The following is a 21,065-nucleotide window of genomic DNA, read 5'->3' on the forward strand; positions in this document are numbered from 1 at the left end:
CTTTTGCAATGTATAGTGAATCTATAGTCATAAGGACCACTTCACAGGCATGGTGATCTTTGTCATTCGCCTCTAAATACTCTCCATCAATTTCTATTCCCAAGTGAACAGACCTGGGAGCAGTAATCCAGATTTCGCCGTAGGAAGGCCTTACAAAGAGGATGATAACTTCCAGCTCTTTGTCCAAATGCATAACTTTACACTTTTTCACATTAAACAAGTACTCCTTATCTTTTTCTCATATTGTCACCATGTTTAAATCATTGTGGAAACTCTCTGAAATGCTTTAATTACTATTCCTAGAGCCGATTTTGCATCATCATCAAACAAGTAAATGTTTCCATGAAATAATTTCCTATATCATTTGTATGCAAATCAAATAGCACTGGTACAAAGAACTAGCGGTACGCCTTGTGGCGTACCTCTCGTTCTCTGTTTTTTTTTTGTATTCTGTTCGTCATATGCTACTCTTTATTATCTCGCCAGCAGTTTTTCTTGTGCCTATATCACCAAGTTCCATCTGGTATCTTGCCGAACGTCTTTCCAAAATGAAATAGTATCTACAGCTATTTTCCTTATCGAACTCAGCCATTATTCTATCATAAGATATCGTAAATTACTAAGAAAGAGTCTCTAATTCATAAATCCATACTGCACTTCTCCGATACTTTATTATATTCTTCACTTCGGCCATGGTGTATCACATCTTTTCAGATTCTTTACCCGTTACTGCGTCTCTTTTATGAAGTTTTCCATTATTTTTATCACCACTCCCATAGTACTGACTAGTCTATAATTTTGTACTGCAGTATTATGGCTTCATTTATGAAACGGAATTCCCCCCCCCTCCTCCTACTCCTTTGAGACTTTTCCATAGCTAAGTCTAAGTTAAAAGGCATAGCACAAAGCCACCCCAAATCCTTTGCTGATATTACATCTAACAGTATTTGCAGTGCGATTTTGCAATATCCTAAGCACTTCAAATTCATTTTCTCTGTCTCATCTATTACAGCAACATTCTCACTTGAACGATAGATCCATGAAAACTGGTCATTCCGTAACTCAAATATTTTGCGGTTTTATCACTTCATTATCATCAGGAATCATCAAAGTTATCCTTCAGAGTAGTTATTTTTCATTTTACTTCCACATGACGATAGAACTGGAATTTGCTATGGTCTACTCAGCTAATTTCTTCTGATAATCTGATTTTGCCTTTGTCACCACTATGCTAGCCATCTCGCTTACCTGAGCCTTACTACTCATGAGCTTGCTGATCGCCTTTCTCCTTATTTACAATCCACAGCGTTTTTATAGCTCTTGCTTAATGGTCGTAATCATCCATGTAAATACGACCTGATTCATCCCGCGGACATTGCGTATGCACTCTGATATTGCTTCCTTCAGATACTCTTTTGACAATTCTCTTGCAATCACACCGCTTTAGGTTCTCTCCCAAGATTGTCAATCTCTCCCCAGATTGATAGCGCAGATGATTGTTTTAATCATCTGCTCTGTATTTCCACATACACCTTTTTAACTGAAAATTCCACATGCTTCGCAACCTCTAAAGTCAACACAATATGATCACTATTCGCAGTCGTAGGCAATGTAGACATGCATTCCTGACCTCTCTGTCATATGCTTTTTCAAGTATTTATTCCTTAGTTGACGAAAAAATTTTCATCCTTCCAGACTATAGCTGTGTAATAATTATACACCTACATCTAGTGTGGTAATTTGCAGATATGTACCACCTCATATACCATCTCCATTAGCAATAGCCAACTGTATAATTTGTTCTATTGGTCTCTCTCTCTCTCTCTCTCTCTCTCTCTCTCTCTCGACTGCTATCGTCAGCAGTACCCTCCCCAATACCGAGAGATAAAGAGATGACATGGTTTATTTGAAAAGATACTACTAGTTTACTAGTTTCGTTGAATCGATCAACTGCTCTTCAGGTATCACAGTTAAAGAAATATATAAAAAAATTACAGACTTAAAATTGTATTAACAGAAAAGTACAAAAGACAGTAAATACGTTTGAAAAACAGAATGCGAGCTTGAGTTCCAAATAAAAGACTATGCGCTGTCACGGGTGCGCCAATACTGAACAGAGGCAACGTGTGCGTCAGAGAGATTAAACTTAGCCTGTTATTGATATGGGAAGAATCTAAAGAAATTTCTCTAGATTCGACAATCTTTCTCTCAAGCTCATCATAGCACACATAGATGTTGAATGTTTGCGTCCAGTTCACAATGTGTTGGCGGCCTTCGTCTGAGTTAACTGAAAAGAGAACGTGGCTAGAGAGAGCGCTGGCTCTAGTCCTGTTGTAGGAGATATCTCTACAGTGTTCTTCCAAACGTAGAAGGATGGATTTAGCAGTCTGACCATAGTATGAATTTCCACAATCACATAATATCACACATAATATAGATGATATTTTCCTCATCTGGGAAGATGGTGTCAACAACCTCAATTTATTTTTAGACCACCTAAACAAGTGTCATGAAAAAATCTCTTTTACCTTCGAACTAGAATCCGATGACTGCCTCCCTTTTCTAGACCTGAAGATTACCAGATGTTCTGAGAGTATTAAAATCTCAATTTTTAGAAAACCTACTCATACTGACAGATACCTTCATGCTTCCTTCCATCACTAACTCCCACAAAAATTTGGTATTATTTCCACCTTAGCACACCGAGCCAAATCTTTACTTACAGAAGAAGCAGATATTGAAAATGAACTCCTTTTTCTTAAAAAGACTTTTATTAATAATGGTTTCTATCCTAATAAGATTGCTAACTTTCTTTCCCCAGTCACTCAACTACTTCTGAAGATCCCTCCTCCCCCCGAGCCTTCATCTCTTTGCCTTACATCAGCTCTCTTTCACCAAGTAAGAGAAACATCTTCCAACTCAGTTTCCAGGAGTGTACAAGATTTTATGTGATTGCGGAAAGACATACTATGGCCAGACTGCTAAATCCATCCTTCTACGTTTGAAAGAACATCGTCGCGACATCTCATATAACAGGACTAGAGCCAGCGCTCTCGCTAGCCACGTTCTCTTTTCAGTTAACTCAGACGAAGGCCGCCAACACATTGTGAACTGGACGCAAACATTTAACATCTATGTGTGCTATGATGAGCTTGAGAGTAAGATTGTCGAATCTAGAGAAATTTCTTTATATTCTTCCCATATCAATAACAGCCTAAGCTTTAATCTCTCTGACGCACACGTTGCCTCTGTTCAGTATTGGCGCACTCGTGTCAGCGCGTAGTCTACGTTTATTTGGAACTCAAGCTCGCATTCTGTTTTTCAAACGCAATACTGTCTTTTGTACTTGTTCTGTTAATACAATTTTAAGTCTCTGTAATTTTTTTATATATTTCTTTGACTGTGATACCTGAAGAGCAGTTGATCAAATCAACGAAACTAGTAAACTAGTAGTATCTTTTCAAATAAACCATATTATCTCTTTATCTCTCGGTATCAGTCATTAAAACGTTTTAATAATATATGTAAATAAGTTTTTTTTAAATATATATGTATATATATATATGTTAAAATATATATACATATATATACAGTATATGTATTCTTGAGCTTCTACTCGGTTATAATGATGCATTTTAAAGTTTAAAGACTTTAAACCGAGATAAAATATTAAATTTTAATGATAATGATACAACTAGTTTCAGCCTTTTACAGCCTTCTTCAGGTATCCACTAAAGGTAGAACACAGTAATAAAAATTTTTATTTAATTATTATTGTTTGTTGTTTGTTGCACGCATGCAACAAACAATAGCGCGTTAGATAGAACGACTTGAAAAATACAACGTTTTTGTGTCAATTATGTATTGCATTTTTTGCCTGTAATTCTCAGCTTTTTGTAACTTCAAAATTCTATTAATGTGTTCTACCTTTAGTGGATACCTGAAGAAGGCTCTAAAAGGCTGAAACTAGTTGTATCATTATCATTAAAATTTAATATTTTATCTCGGTTTAAAGTTATTTAAAATTTATTCTTTAAAATGTATCATTACAAACGAGTAGAAGCTCAAGAATATATCTACAGCCTAAATGACAAGGCATCTCATACTGACATGAAAAGAAGTTATAAAAAACATTGAAGAAAATAGGACTGAGAATCAATAAGTTGGTTTTCATAAAACGTTGTAAATTCCATCAAGTTTTTCCAAATTTCATATCGTTTCAAGAAACAATTACAACAGAACGCGCTAAAAGAATTTATCGTAAAGCAAAGTTAGTTCTTCTCATAGATCTTATAGGAAAAAGAAAACCAGGACGTCCTCTTAAACGATTCAACGATGACTTCTAAGGCCGGAACAGGCAATGCTAAACCTAAATCCTTGATATGCATGATGATGATCATCATCATCATCTCAGCGAAAGAATCTCAGATACAAATCGTTGTCTTGCCCATTTGTTCAACGTAAAAAGGTCTTTAACTCAAAAACTTGTAGAGGTTATAAATAATGATACTTTTCATGATTTTATCTTTTAACAGTGAAGCGCAAGCTACATGGATACAAAATAATAATAAGCTTAATCTTATCAAGAAGTTTGATACTCTTAAGAGAGTACAAAAACACATCTGTTCCTACTAAAGCCTATATTAATCCTGACAAGTTGTAGTTAACAATTCGTCACATTTTTTAAAAGTTGCTGAAAAAGATGTTCTAAGCAAAGGTCTAAATTTCATTCCTTCACCTAAGTTTATTCCAAAAGAATCTCTACTTACTAAAATAGAAGAAGCCAGTTCACTTATTCCTAATCAGTTAGCAAAACTTCTCCGTATTGAATCCATCTTCATTATCAATAATGCTAAACCTCCAAGAGATAATCTTTCTCCTGCAGAAAGACAGGCCTTAAAGAATCTTATAAAGAACAAAAACATGATTATTTTACCTGCAGATAAAGGCAATGCCAGAGTCGTCCTCAATTCTGAAGATTACCATAAAATGCTTCAATTGCTTGAAGACAACATTACATATTCATTTCTTCAGGATGATCCAATAAGGGAACTACAAAACCGCACAAACAATCTGTTAAAGACTACATTTGAACTTCCTCACAATATTCGTCTTTCTTTACGTTCTCTTCACCCTCTTATACCACGCATTTATGGAGTTCCGAAGATACACAAAGAAAACACCCCTCTTCGCCCAATTGTGGAAGGAATTGATGGTCCTACTTATAAGCTTTCGAAACATCTTGCAGAATAACTCAAGTGTTTCTCCAATAAATTTTCATCGTTCATCAAAAACACCACAGACTTCGTTTCTCATATCAAAAATATTTCAATCAGTGAAAATTATATCATAGCAATTTTTGACATTATCTCGTTATTTACTAACGTCCCCTACTGAAGAGGTATTAACATTACTTAAGGACAAATTGTCTAAAAAGATATTTGTTTTATTAAAGCATTGTACTCAATCTTGCTACTTCAGATATCGGGACTCCATTTACAAACAAAACCAAGGCATAGCAATGGGCAACCCTTTATCCCCAGTTCTAGCAAACATTTTACTGGAAGATTTTGAAACGAAAGCCATATCGTCCTTCTCATTTAAGCCGAAACTTTGGAGACGTTATTTTGACGACATTTTCATTATATGGAGTCACGGACACACATCTCTCGTGGATTTTCTTCAACATCTTAACAACCAGCATCTTAATATAAAATTCACTGCCGAACTAGAACGAAATAACTGCCTTCCTTTCCTGGATGTAATTCTTACACGATGCTCTGATAGATTTAAAATCTCTATATACCGAAAACCAACTCATACTAACAGATATATGCACTGTCAATCTCATCACTTTCCATCACAAAAGCTCGGAACTATTTCTACCTTAGGACACAGAGCACGATCTCTTTTAAATGAACCAGATGAACTCCAAAAAGAAATTGAACAACTTTCCCTTATCTTTAAACAAAATGGATATTCTGAAAAAACAATTACGAAATTTCTTCTGGATCCTCCTAGGCAGCGTATTACGGAAATTAATGATTTTAAAGGTAGCATCTCAATACCTTACATTAGTTCAGTCTCCAATAAATTGGCTAAAGCCCTTAAAAAATACATCAGAACGTTTTTCACTACATTCCCTAAAGTCCGTTCTCTTATAAGCCATCCGAAGCCTATTCATCATAACCTGAAATATCCAGGTGTTTACAAGTTATGGTGCGACTGTAATATTCCTTATTTTGGACAGACTAACAAATCTGTTGAACTGCGTATTGAGGAGCATAAGAGAGACATCTCCTATAAAAGATCACATGCATCTGAGCTGTCCAGTCATGTTCTTTTCTCTAATAACCCTCATGACAAACTACAGAGTCACTCAGTTTGCTGGGATAAACCCGAAAACATTTTTCTATGTAGTGAAGAGTTTGAAAGGAAAATCATGGAGTCCAGGGAAATCCTCCTTAATCCTGAACATTTCAAAAGCAATTTGAGTTATAACATCCCTGATAGCCATACTGCAGTTATTCAATACTGGCCCTCACGAGAACCTGAAAGCATGCATACAACAAACATTAGCGCGTTAGATAGAACGACTTGAAAAATACAACGTTTTTGTGTCAATTATGTATTGCATTTTTTGCCTGTAATTCTCAGTTTTTCGTAACTTTAATTTTTTATTACTGTGTTCTACCTTTAGTGGATACCTGAAGAAGGCTGTAAAAGGCTGACACTAGTTGTATCATTATCATTAAAATTTAATATTCTATCTCGGTTTAAAGTCATTTAAAATTTATTCTTAAAAAAAAAAAAAAATATATATATATATATATATATATATATATATATATATATATATATATATATATATATATATCTTATCTTTGTAATAAAATAAACAAGGAGGAAAATTTAAAAAATGAGCCTTTGAAAAATTTCAGGTTTCTGAATGTAAGTGCGCAGAATTTCAGATGTCTAACAGGTCTGTAAACGTTTTGATCTTTCTGCCAGCTGTTCACTTAGGATCGTATTTGGTATATACTGGACCTCACAAGATAATGCACTTAATTTAAATGCATATATTTATTGAAAACCTAAAGTTAGAGTAATAATAGAAAGTTTATATAATTAGCTTTGTTAAATTACAATTTTTCTCCAAATTTCTCTTTATCTGTCAGGACTCGAATATTATCAGATCTTATATTTCGGCCTTCTAAAGCACTCCTTAACTTGGTATTCTTCTTTTTCCTACCTTCTTGGCAAGAAACTCTTATTTTGCCAAAGATTCCTCTCGGATGACTTTAGGTGACTTTACCCGAGATTAGCTTTGAACGCAGTGTAATTCTGATAATAATAAGTTCCTTCCCAATATGCTCGTCTTTAATGTGAATCTAACATTGATTCTTTATTCTCGGTTAGAAATAAAGCACTTTATTTCTAACCGAGCTCTCAGATCTATCAGTTAAAATTGGCATATTCACTAAAGGTTGTGCCTAAATAGATGAAATATTTTATTTGTTCTACACGTTCTCCATTCAGGATGACGATTGATGTTTTCAATGTTCAACCTTTTTTACTATGCGAGCTACTTTTCTATACTAAGTTATTCGGCGATCTACTCTCTTATATAGATCACGTTCTCCCAACCATATATCTGATTACGCACAACTATGCAGTTAAATGCGCTCACTCACTTCGAAGGTCCCACTCTCCTAGCCCTAAAAACTTTAAAGAAATTAAAAACTTTATTTGTGTATTTAAAAAGTTATTTATCACTTTTAATTATTTTTATACAACAAATAAAACAAATATATTGGCCAATCGCAGACAATCACCCAAATGATCATTTGTAATTTGGTTTCTTAATTGATTTTTTTATGACGTTCATATTTGAAAATGCGGATTCTGACAAGTAAGTCGATCCGAAACACGACAGAAGTTTTCGCCCAATATCAGTTAATATCGGAAATTTTTCATGTGTATGCTTCCAAATGACTTCATTGTTTATTGATTTTAGATGTAAACTATTCTGAATGTTTATTATCTCAAGTTCTACTTCAGCTTGGTTTATATCAACCAGCCCACTAATTTCATTTGAAATTTCTGTGATGTTCAAGTTTTCTTGAAATGGATTATTGATAAAAGATACAATCATTTCAGTTTTATTAAAATCTTTAAATGTTGAATTTATTTCTTCCTCAACTCGAATAAATTCTTTTAAATCACAACGAAGCATTTCTTGATTTTGTTCAAAAAAGTTTAATAAATATGGGAGATATCTAAATTCGCGGTCATTTACATTTTTCTTTAATAAAAGTAAGTATTGTTGGAAACATTTTATTGAACTTAACATGTCAATTAAATTTTTATCTGTACCTTGTAACTCTAAATTTAAATTGCTCAGTTTTGTACAGAAATCTACTAAAAATGATAAGTGTAATATTTTATCACTCAATTGTGGATAAATATCTTCTTTTTCATCAAGAAAAATTTTTATATCGATAATTAATACAAGAAATTTTTCTAAAAATTTACTTCTGCTGAGCCAGCGAACATTATTGTACAACAGAAGTTCCCTATCATCATCTGCCTGTAATTTAAATACCCGGCGTTGCAGGGCTTTTCCTCGCGCATAATTTACAATTTTAAATGTAATATCCAAAACATCTTTTGTATTTAATCTTTTACTACACAGTACTTATTGGTGGATAATACAGTGGTACGTTAAAATATCTGGATATTTATAATCGTTTTTACAAATATGAAGCCTGATTTGTTACCTATCATTGCAGGAGAACCATCAGAAGTAATAGACACAAGTTTAGGAAGTTTGTGTTGCTTCACAAATTCATAAAATGCAGAAAAAATGTCTTCTCCCCTAGTCCTTCCCAATAATGGTGCAATTTTCAAAAGTTCTTCTTTACTTGAATAATCTTGAAATACCATGCGAATAAATACCATTAACTGAGCAATATCAGTGAAGTCGTTTGATTCATCAAATTGTAATGAAAACGCAACACACTGGTGAATGTCTGACATTAACTGAGTATTCAAAACGGCACTTAAAATTTCAACTCTTCTCATAACTATTGTTCTGGAAAGTGTAAATCTAAATCTTTAATATTCGAAATGATTTCATTTTTATTTTTAAAATTAGAAAATAAAGATTCTGCTGCTGCAAGCAACGATTCTTTTATTAACTCTCCATCAGTAAAAGCCTTTTTTTTTTTTTTTGCTAATAAATAAAACACTTTCAATTATGCAGTAGTGGCTGATATTGGTTTATTTATTACTTTCGAAATCACATTTTGTTGTCCAGAAAGTCCTGCTTTAAATTTGTAATTTTTGATTCACGAATTTCGGAATTTTTGGGAAAATCTTCATCATATATTTTCATCATTTTACATGTAGCGATCGAAAATGTCTCTCAATATTTACCATTTTTTGGAATTGCTACAGATGAATTACAAATCAAACAACACTTTCCATTTACCATTGTAAAAAAATAATCCATTTCCCATTCCTTGTGAAAATGATACGTCTTCGATTTCTTTGATACACTCATGATTATCCTCAAATTAAAAAAAATAACTTATAGAACATATTTTATTTTAATAAAAATATTTTATTAAAATAAAATATGTTTATATCTTTGTTCTGTATTCTGTTCGCGGAATCAATTAGCGAACAAAATAATGGTAAATCCAACGATAAATTGAGAGCAACTGAAACTCAACTGAAATTCTAACAGTGGGTAGTGGGAAGTGTTTGATGTAGTTACAAACGAGTAAACACGATTATAAACGAAACGCATACAATGTGCTTTGCTTATAATCGTATTCACTCGACTCGCTGTTTGATTTCCACTGATCCAAATTAATTCATTTACCCTGACTTATAAGAAAATTACTGATTTTACAATTTTAACGAAAAATAAATAAACAATAGCAATACACTTAAAGAGAATTAAAAAATAATACAAAATAACGATAAATAAATTACTATGTTTTCAGTTTTAATTAAATTTGTAAATAATATCTGTGTTGATGATTCTCCCTATAATAATTACTACACCTGCATTTAGTGTGGTAATTTGCAGATATATGCCTTACACCTCATATCCTCCCCCCCTCCGTTGTAGCAATTGCCAACTGCATAAGTTGTTATATTGGCCTCTCTCTCTATCTCTCTCCATGATCTCCTATTCTATTAAACTGCAGTTCGACTGCTATCATCAGCAGTACCCTCCCCATCCTATTTCCATTCTCCCTGAAAATACTCACTCCACAATCTGTCCCTGCAACTATATCATGTCAGTCAAGTCTCAAGATTCTTCCATGATATTCCTGATGCATTGGTATTCATCAGGAAAATCATGATGCATATTAATTTTTTTGGTAATTCATACACTCATTCTTCTCGTCTCATGGATGCCTACTTGCATATCCATTAGCATCCACCCAAATAGCATTACTTTACCTGACTTTGCTCTTCAACACTCTCAGTAAACAATGCATTCTCGAGAACCGTACTTATTATGTTCAAAGCTGAACTGATTTAATTCACACTGAATATAAATAAATTAGCTTACCGTTAAATTTTCAGTTTTCTGAGTGCAGTAATGTGGGTAATTTTCGCAGAATTGTTTGTCGTTTATTAGAGTGTCACATTTATCCGGATTTTGATCACAGTATTCTTGTCTTCGAATTCTGAAAAATAAATAAAATACAATTAGATTTATTTCTTGTAGAATGCTTTGGAATAAATCAGATAAATATGAAATTCATCTGATTTATTCGTTAATCGTTATGGTAATAGGAATTAATAATTACCTAAACAATTATTGGAAAACACGAAACTAACTTGTAAAAATTACACGCCATGAGAAGAAACGTGAGAACGGGGGGGGGTAAATTACAACAACTACGACACCTACTCTAGAAATGTCACGTAAGTAATTATGCATAAGTAATTATGCAAATTATATAAATTAACATATTTGGAATATTTAAAATCAAATTACGTTTAATCAAGGTAAAGTGCGACTTACCCGTTCATGTTACAAACAGTAATTGCTGGAAATTCCATTTTGTCTTCAAATACTAGATTGATTTCAGGATAGCAAGTGTGCTTCAAGAATAAAAATACGAATTCATTTGCTTGATAGATAAATCCTGCGAGGCAAAGAATGAAAATGAAAGTCTTCAAAACTTTTCGAAAATTATTTTCGGTTGTTACAATCTCTGGGACTCCAGTTATCATCGATTTTTCGAATAATTTGGATGCATACTGTCTCGTTGTCGCCATTGTTCTTCTATTAACTAGGTCAAGATGAATAGAGTCGTACTGAAAAACATCAAAATCTTTTTATGGAATAAATTTATATACACAAGAGTTAAAATATTAAAACTATTTTAAAATCCACAAATACTTGAAATTTTAAATATTGCGATTATTCTTGTAACAAACGTGTTAGGAAGAAGCTTTGGTCATATTGGCATCGACAAAGATTTTCCCCACTCCAGTGAAGAAACCCAACGAGCAGAGTTTTTTTTTTTTTTTTTGAGGCACAGGTTTTGGAATAGCTTGCTAATCGAAATGACTGAACACGGTAAGCTTTGATAAATGGAGTATACAACATGAAACAAAATGCAATTGAAGATCAGAGGCTCTGACGAAGCCAAAGAGCTTCAGGTCATTCAGGAAATGGTGAGAAAATCAGAAGAGAGAAAGACGTGCATTTTGATATGCAAAACCCACTAGACATTTTAAAGTTTGCTTTCTAGTAGTTCATTATATGATGGAAGGCCATAAGATGGAAGTTTCGCATTTAGGTATATAGGCTAGACCCAATCAAGAGGAAATAACTCCGCAATGAGAAGGAAATTGGAAGAATTATTTAAAGCTGAAATGCAATGAAAAAATTATCACGGTGTTGTTTAATGAAAACTCGGAACTAACAAACGAAAATAAATAACTGAAGGTACAAATGAACGAATTGAAATGAGAAGTCAATGAAATTCAGTAGTGCTCCTGGTTGAACAATATTGATATAAACGGTTTACAAGAAGCTTGTAATGAAAATATGCATACTATAACTGCAAAATTGGAGAATATACTTGGAGTTGCAAAGGAAGACATCGTACATGCCCACAGAATACCCATCATCATATAAACGACCACTTGACCAAACGTAATAAGCAACTTCTTTAAGAAGCAAAGCAAAAGGGAACAATTGATGACGTTAGTTATGCGTGGGTAAGAGACAGTAAATTGCTCATGAGAAAGGACGGCAACACAAAAGTGATACAGATAATAAATAAATAAATAAATAAATAAAACATCTGACTACCTGAACGAACACAGTCACAGAAGGAAGTAAAGCTAAATGTTACCTGTGAACAACTGAAACAATGCCGAGCCAAATGGACTAGAGGGCATATAAATAACCTAGAATTTGAGCAACTGTCAAGTCAAAAACTATAATCTAACCTTTGTAAAAATGCTTTTTGATACTACTTCAGATTCATCTAAAAAAATCAACTTATATCATGTAAATAATACCTCGTTTAAGATGTTTGTACTAGTCTCGGGTAAATTCCTCACTGCAATATGGGATCACCTTTAGGGAGGAGATCATTACAAAAATCTGCTTCCTTTGATACGAATATAAAATAGAATAATTAGAGCTATAGCCATTTCTTACTTCGCATATTCAACCAATGAGCTGTTTACTAATAATATTTGCCATTACAGAAACTTTATCCTTATGTGTATATTATATGTAAGAAATAACAATGTAAACTTTTCGTGTATATAATAGAGTATGGTTTAAGTTGTGGCCGGAACTTGCTGGTAGTTCACAAAGCAAACAATGAAAATTTTAATACATCCTCTGAACTCCGAGCAACAAGCAGCTACAATAAACTAATGAAATAAAATCAATAACCTCAGAATATGCTTTCAGAAAAAGATTGAAAGGTTACCTCATAAGAGTAAATAATGTTGACTTTTAGTTTCAAGGTGTACATTAAGTCTAATTATGACTCTAATTAATTATGACTAAGTATATATCATGTTACTCGAGCCCTCATTGATACAGTTATTTAACTTTGGATAATTATATCATCGATTATATTTTTCTTTGTTCCATTATCACTCGTATTGCTGTACCAATCTTGTAATATGTTATCATTTGTACCACCTCTTCAGTCTTAATAGATTTCAATTTCAATTAATAATAATATTAACGTCAAAACATTATCATGGCAAGCGTCCAAAGGTAGGTAATGTTGGTTTGGTTAGAATTAGAACTGCTTTGAATTGGGAGCTCAGAAACCAACTGACAGTACCGAGTAATTGTGGATCGCCAGATGAAGAAATTCATTGTTGTTTACCTCCGTTATTTTCGAATGAACTGAGGTGAGGATAATAAGGCAAATTTGACTGAATTTTTACTCCGTTTTTAAATTAAGTGGATACAAACATCCTTCATTGGTGTGGGTGAGCTCAGACGGGTAAGAAAGTTGGTAAAGACGATATCGGATGAGTATTAATGAGTGTGTTGGTTGATTAAAAGCATCTACAAGAAACTATATTCATCAGATAGAATTTCTCTGAGAAACACTGAGATTGGTGAATCAGTATGAGTAGAATAATTGATTAACCTAATTATGGAGTGATTGAAAAGTTAAAACATTTCTTTAGTATATCTGATTCATGTTTCGAAAGGCAGTGATTCGACATGTTGAAAATCATTTTGTTATCTGGGAGGCCTTTGTGTGTCTGGTATTTTTTCTTGTAAAGTTCTTCACATTTTTAAATTTGTTTGGCTTTGTTTAACTGGAAAGTTTTTTCGTAGCTCTGTTCTATCATGTGGTCTATATTATTCCAGGTCGAGTAATCTAGACTATTAGAAATGTCATCAAAATAGTTGCGGCAATTAATATCACTTATATTCAATTCGTACCTGATGTGTTGGATTCTTTCTCTGAGTAGTGCCATTGAAGTCCTTTGGTAAATTAGTATGGCTTGTATGGATTGAATATGTCCTTTGATGATAAGGAATTTAGGGATGATAGAGAAATCCCTACACCTTTTTAGGAATGTTAAGTGGTTCAATAGCTTGGCCTTTTTGCATTTTTCCTTTTCTAGGCACCGTACTTTGTGTTTCATTAGACTATTTAAATTATACATGATTTGGTCGTAAAGTGTTACAAAATATAAGACTTATTGTTAAACTGACCATAGAGTTTTAATTCGTACGTATGTTCGTACAATATTGCCTACCGGTTTCGCTAGTAACTGACTAGCTTTTTCAAGGCTTGCAGTACAAATAAATGATAAATGCAAAAAAGGTTTAAGAATACAAAAAACGTTAGTACCTGTTAGGTAGTAGCTAAGTAACACGTTCGCGTGACATTTCTACTCAGTATCATGAACACGCGTTACATGCAAACGCTTAATATGATTATACGCGTATTGTGTTCTGTTGAACTGAGGGAATTAACGCGTGTTCATGATACTGAGTAGAAATGTCACGCGAACGTGTTACCTTAGCTATCTAACAGGTACTAAAGTTTTTTTGTATTCTTAAACCTTTTTTGCATTTATCATTTTTTTGTATTGTGCAAGCCTTGAAAAAGCTAGTAAGTTACTAGCGAAACCGGTAGGCAATATTCTACTAACATACGTACAAATTAAAAATCTATGGTCAGTTTAACAATAAATTTTATTTTTTGTAACACTTTACGACCAAAAACATGTATAATTTAAATAGTCTAATGAAACACAACGTACGGTGCCTAGAAAAGGAAAAATGCAAAAAGGCCAAGCTATTGAACCACTTAACATTCCTAAAAAGGTGTAGGGAGATCTCTATCATCCCTAAATTCCTTATCATCAAAGGACATATTCAATCCATACAAGCCAGAAGAATTTACTAAAGAACTTCATTGGCACTACTTAGAGAAAGAATCCAACACATCAGGTATGAAGTGAATATAAGTGATATTAATTGCCGCAACTATTTTGATGACATTTCTAATAGTAGATTACACGACCTGGAATAATATAGCCCACATGATAGAACAGAGCTACGAAAAAACTTTCCGGTTAAACAAAGCCAAACAAATTAAAAAATGTGAAGAACTTTACAAGAAAAAATACCAGACACACAAAGGCCTCCTAGATAACAAAGTGATTTTCAACATGTCGAATCGCTGCCTTTCGAAACATGAATCAGATATACTAAAGAAAAGTTTTAGCTTTTCAGTCACTCCAGATTACATTCATAAAATGGACTTCATGTGTAGAATTGAAAAAAGTGTCTAATCTAACTTAATTATCTCATTTGAACAAAAAATAAAGTATTTATCGATCCTTAAATGCCAGCCTGGCTAACTGAGTGGATACTCAGTTAGCCAGGCTGCTTTCCAACCAACAGGTAGTGTGTTTGAGTCCCACCGATGGCATTGATATTTGTAATGACGTGTTATGAACGAGCTTGTATAGCTCTTTGAGTTTATAAGGCCTCTCTTTAAAAAAAATTTTTTTTTTTAAATCTTTGGTATACGCTAATCATGTCAGTTGATCAGTTTATCGTAGAAGGGAGACAGATTAATGTTTCTGAAAAAAAAAGTATATTGATATTGAAGTAGGTAATCTGTGATATTCGAAAATGACACGTCAGCATTATCCATCTTTATTCTTTATCATCCATATATATATCGATCAAAATTCATTATTTACTTTCAGATCCGCAGAGTAATTGTTATTATTTAGTTATTAAATAATATACACACAATATTGCTAATGTTAGAATCTGGAATGGGCATTTTCCCCCTGCTTATATACTGCTCAAAACAATTAGGGGGTATTCTTATTGTTATTCTTGTTAAAATGATTTCTCGCTAAAATGTATAATTTGATAAATTTGTAATAAATATCGATTATTTAAACAATATCTCAATTACACCCTATCCTTAAGTAAGAAATATTTATTCATGTAAAAAGTACCCAATAGTTATAATTATTTGCAGAAATTTATAATTATCCGATTGAAACTAAAATATCCCTAATTCTTTTGAGCAGTGTACATGAAAACCTACGAAATAATTTGAAAGTAGAAATAATACTATAGTCACCAGTCAGCACCCCATAATATTTAATACACATTTATATTCTAGTAAACATTTACATATTTTTTTTAAGATTCTTTAATTCACTAACACGCGATTTTTAAAACTTTATATGACCACAGCAAAATATTTGTTATCCAAATCAAACAACATATTTCCGCGATATACATTATTTCTATTAATCTGATATCAATAATGAGCGTAAATATACTGTAATTGTATTTTTTAAAACGTTCTCAAAATTACTTTTTGTTGAATGCGCATATTTAAAAGAGTTGCTCAGACCTTATCAAATGGAATAAGCGCTATGAACGAGCCTGTGGGACAAAGAAGAATGAAAAAAAAAAGAATGTATTATCTGATATTAATAATTATCAACAGGGAGCCAAAGAATTTCATTTAATTACTGTCATAGCAACATCTGTACCTTCAATCCAAACCTTTCACTTTCCCTCAGTTAGAAAAAAAAAATGAAAGATAAGGTCTATAACAAAAAACACATATAAGAATAAAGAAGGCATTTCATGGCATGTTGTTGCTATATTCAATAGTCTATTGAATGGGGAAAAAATTAAAAATACCACCACTTACCTGCTGGAGAATGCATTCGTAACCACGCGGTGGAAAGACTGACTTCAAATTCGGACTTTCAAATGTGCCCGTTATCAAAGTGAATGTGTCCATTAAGAACAATACGTGTCATAAATGCGCAAGTCTGATGAATAAATTATAAATGTCTGAATTGCCAAGAGAGCTGTTCCTATTTCGAAATAGAATAGAAAAGTGATGTCCTCGTTAGATAATGTGTTTGCTATTTGCTAACTAAAAATAACTCTCGTTCTCTCTGGCTTTCTATTATTATTATTATTATTATTATTATTATTATTATTATTATTTCATGTTTAATTATCCTCCTTTACTGTTTTCACGCCAGGCTTCTGATCATTTATCTAATGGCAGTTTTCTTCTGATATTAATATTATTCCAGAATGAATAATTTGTTTGAAACTAGAGGGCGCAATAATCAATCACGGAGACAAACGTAAGGTTACAGTTATGTATTCCATTCTTATAATAAACTATATTTCAAATAAAGTTAAATAAATGCATATGTTATAATTCGAAACAATAATAAAATTCAACGAAGAAGAAGACAAGGAAAACTATGTTTAAGATAACAGTTACAGGTAATAAGTAGTGAAGAGAACCGATTAAATAAATCCATACTGAAATAGCAGCTATGAAATCAAGAAAGCACACAAACGAACGTCAGCAATTTAATAGTCACTTTAGTTTCATCCATTCTAAATTGGCACCAGAGGGCGAAAGAAGAAATCTCGAATGGAACCGTAAAGTTAATCAGGTATTGCAGGCTTGTAATAAACTCTTGCAAAGAGAGTTAAATAATGCATACATTATAATCAGAAGCAATAATAAAATTGAATGAAAAATGAAGAGGCAGGAAACCTGTGTTTTAAGACCAGAGTTTTATGTAAATATGTATTGAAGTCAACTGTTAATAGTTCATGAGGAGTTAGCAGCATAAACATTTTAAAAGTTGATATCAACTATGTACAAAACGTGCTTCAGAAATTTAAACTACTAATTTTTTTTAAAATTTATAATTATGAGAAACTAGTATCCCTATTCTTAAAAATAATAAGGATAATGATTTTATATATAACTCGATTGTGTTTAATGAAGATTGCACCTTTAGTTCTAATACTCAGAACTACTTGCAGTGGTGGTGATATTCAACGCTACGTGAAAATCACTGTCTTGTTTATAAGAGGTTTGAAAATGCGAACCATATTTGTGTTCCAGAGCAGAAACTCCAATCTATTCTTTCCCCTTAACGTTTCTTCTTACACTGCATCTTTAATAGCATTCAAAAATATTGACAAGTGATATTGACATTGATACATGGTATTATTTAGCTGTCAATCTACCTAAAACTTTCTGATTACTTATCAGGAGGATCCCGGCCTAATGCATAATCTCACTGCCAGTCTGTTCATCTCACCTTCACTAATACATTATATGATTTCCTTATGCTTTGTAGAGAATTTCCGTTTGCACAGAATTTCTAATCCAGAACACTGTCTATTTAATCCCGATTCTTTCTTGTCGTTTTATCCTATCACATGTGCTTTTCCTAATTCGTTACAAATTTAAGCCTTACAACTTTCTTTCTGTCTCTGAATACCAGTGGTTAAATTCAGCCTGGACCCCGCGGCGCCAGGCTCCGGAACTATTTTATTCACTGGGCTAGTACACGGAACATTTTTCTGTTTTGTGACTTTTCTCCCTTTACGGTAATTATGCCTACATTATTGTGTTATTATTCAACAATAGTTTACACTTAAAATAAAAAGCCAACGGCTTTTTATTTTAAGTGTAAGCTTGCTCCACCTTTGCTTCGAATTGCCTTCGCCTTAAGTGAAACTCATAGATCGTAGTTATCGATCTTGAGTTTCACTTACTGGATATATAACAATATAGGATTCTTATCCATTTAATATCTATTCAATTGCCAGAAAACTAGCCTTTTTGGCTTTTTATTTTAATTACGAAATACAAGCACACCTTTATGGCATTCGTATAGTGAAGGTATGTAAGTTCTTTTCACTAAGCTTTGATATTTTCAAGACCGATGCTTCCCAAAGAGGACATCCTCCTTTTCAACACAAAAATCCCCTGGAAAACAGAAGTCAAATACCTTGGCGTAATACTAGACAAAAGGCTAACTTTCAATTCTCATATGAAGGCTCTCTGTGCAAAGGCATCAAAAGCCATTGCTCAACTCTATCCCCTGATCAACAGGACCAGTAAACTAAACCCCAGAATCAAACTACTTATCTACAAACTGATGATCCGTCCTATACTCACCTATGCTTCTCCAGCCTGGAGTCATACCGCTGATACTAACATTCTCAAATTGCAACGAGTACAGAATAAATGCCTTCGTATGATCCTAAACGCCCCATGGTTCATTAGAACTGTGCAGCTCCATCGAGACACAGATGTCCCCTACATATACACTTTTCTGCAAACTACAGCAACAAAGTTCTTCAAAAAAGCATCGGCGCACCCCAACGAACTGGTTCAACTAGCTACGAATTACGACGCAACAGACTGCTTCAAATACAAAAGACCCAAAGCCATACTAATCCCCCCCCCCTCTGATATTTAACCTCCAAGCCCGCCCAGGGCGAGCAATGAGCTCACAAACTTTTCCACTCAAGGTTTCCATGCCAGATAGCAGGGAACATGAAAAGCGCTTTGCTTCACCCTTAGAGCCAGAAATGTTAATCGTTAATCTTTGATATTTTCCAGGTCTACCTACTCACTGATGAGACCTCAAAAAAAGGTTGAAACCGGTCTGGGTAGGGACCTCCCCTCATAATATAATGACAGTATTACATCTCCTAGGAGCTGTGTTTTACATTATGAGAGAATATCAAGAATAGTGAGGGAGCTTGCTCCACCTTTGCTTCGAATTGCCTTCGCCGATAGTTTTTCGGCATTGAAACTCATAGATCGTGGTTATCGATCTTGAGTTTCACTTACTGGCTATATAACAATATAGGATTCTTATCCATTTAATAGTTTACACTTTTGAATGTGTATATAAAGTCAATATCGACAGTCGCCTGATTACGAACACGTGATGAAAGGGACGGGAAGGTTTGGAGCTTCTTGTAATGCGATACCTTGCAGCGATTGATAAGCAAACATTATTGCAGCTTACTGTAGAGGAATTTCGACAGACTCGTAGCGATATTTCGTCTTTTCTGGTTGGCAACACTGTCAGCAATTAATCAGTTAGTGACCAACAATAGAACAGCAGATTAGCAATTGTTAATCAGAGCTTCTGATTGTGAGAAGTATAAAGAAAAATCGTGTAATAGTTTTGTGTTTATGTAGACCTACTATTTTAACTATGGATAAGCAGATTGGTACCTACCTTCTTTAAACGAAAAAATAGCTCGGATGACAGTGATAATAAAAACGAGTTTATAATGGCAGTTTATGTGTAGTTTCTGCCTGTGACGAATCCACAGAAACACAGGATTCCCATCAGTTGAAATGCGATAATACTAATACGTTGGACGAAAGGAATGTTTTGCCGACTTGCTGGACACTCGACCAGTGTCCAGCAAGCATTCAAAGGTAAATACAATTGGTTATTTTGCAAGGACGGAGGTTTGGGTGCATAACATGTGCAGAGGTACAGACCCTAGGGCGCAAGTTCTTCACATCAGGTTATTCACTTAACATCAATTGTGCAGAAGCAATTATTAGAAGTAAAAGTGAGAATTCTTTGTAACATATTGTAGAAGAACAGAACTTTTTAGCTTTTGAATGATCTTTTAATATGTTAGATGTATTATATTAATTTGTAATTTTGTATTTGTATGTGTATCTGTATTTGTGTTTAATTTTTGTGGTGGTGTGGAACAGAAGGCTTGATGGCTTTAACTAAACCACAAATTTAAAAAACATGTTGCGACAATCTAATAATAGCTTCATGTTTATGATCCTTACTTTAAGGGGCCCCGGAGCTTATTGGTCTAGAATTTAACCATTGGCTGATTCCTACTGATGTAGAGAAGTTTCTATGATTTAGAATTTTCACACTGGGAAAAAGGTGAAATAATAACCATAGTTAAGGATTAACTGTTTAATGAATTGAATATAACATAATTAATTAATGTTCAGTGTGAAAGATAAGAACAATGGGAAATTTAAACTCAGCCGATTAACTAACTGGTGTTACAACGAATATATGGCCTCTTTTATAGATGTAGTTGATATAATTTCTAATCATAATTTCCAAATTTTAGCAATGGATAAATCGTTGCGATTAAGATTTCGGCTATGAAATAGGGTTTCTGTTTAGGAACAAATGCTGATATTTGGAAA

General features: G+C 33.4%; 1 protein-coding gene across 1 annotated transcript in view; it reads right to left on the reverse strand.

Moving 5' to 3' along the window:
* The window catches only part of LOC150097429 (uncharacterized), a 92,719-nt gene that overhangs the window by 13,624 nt on the left and 58,030 nt on the right, over positions 1-21,065 (reverse strand). The window contains exons 2-3 of the mRNA XM_090406912.1: positions 11,051-11,363; positions 10,592-10,709 (exon numbers count right to left, since the gene is read on the reverse strand). Coding sequence (XP_090263038.1) covers positions 10,592-10,709; positions 11,051-11,363 — 431 coding nt within the window. The remainder of the gene's footprint in view (positions 1-10,591; positions 10,710-11,050; positions 11,364-21,065) is intronic.

Source organism: Typopeltis vanoorti, chromosome 17, assembly GCF_054136105.1.
Source record: "Typopeltis vanoorti isolate ZY-2024b chromosome 17, IOZ_Tvanoo_1.0, whole genome shotgun sequence".
Taxonomy (NCBI): Eukaryota; Metazoa; Arthropoda; class Arachnida; order Uropygi; family Thelyphonidae; genus Typopeltis; species Typopeltis vanoorti.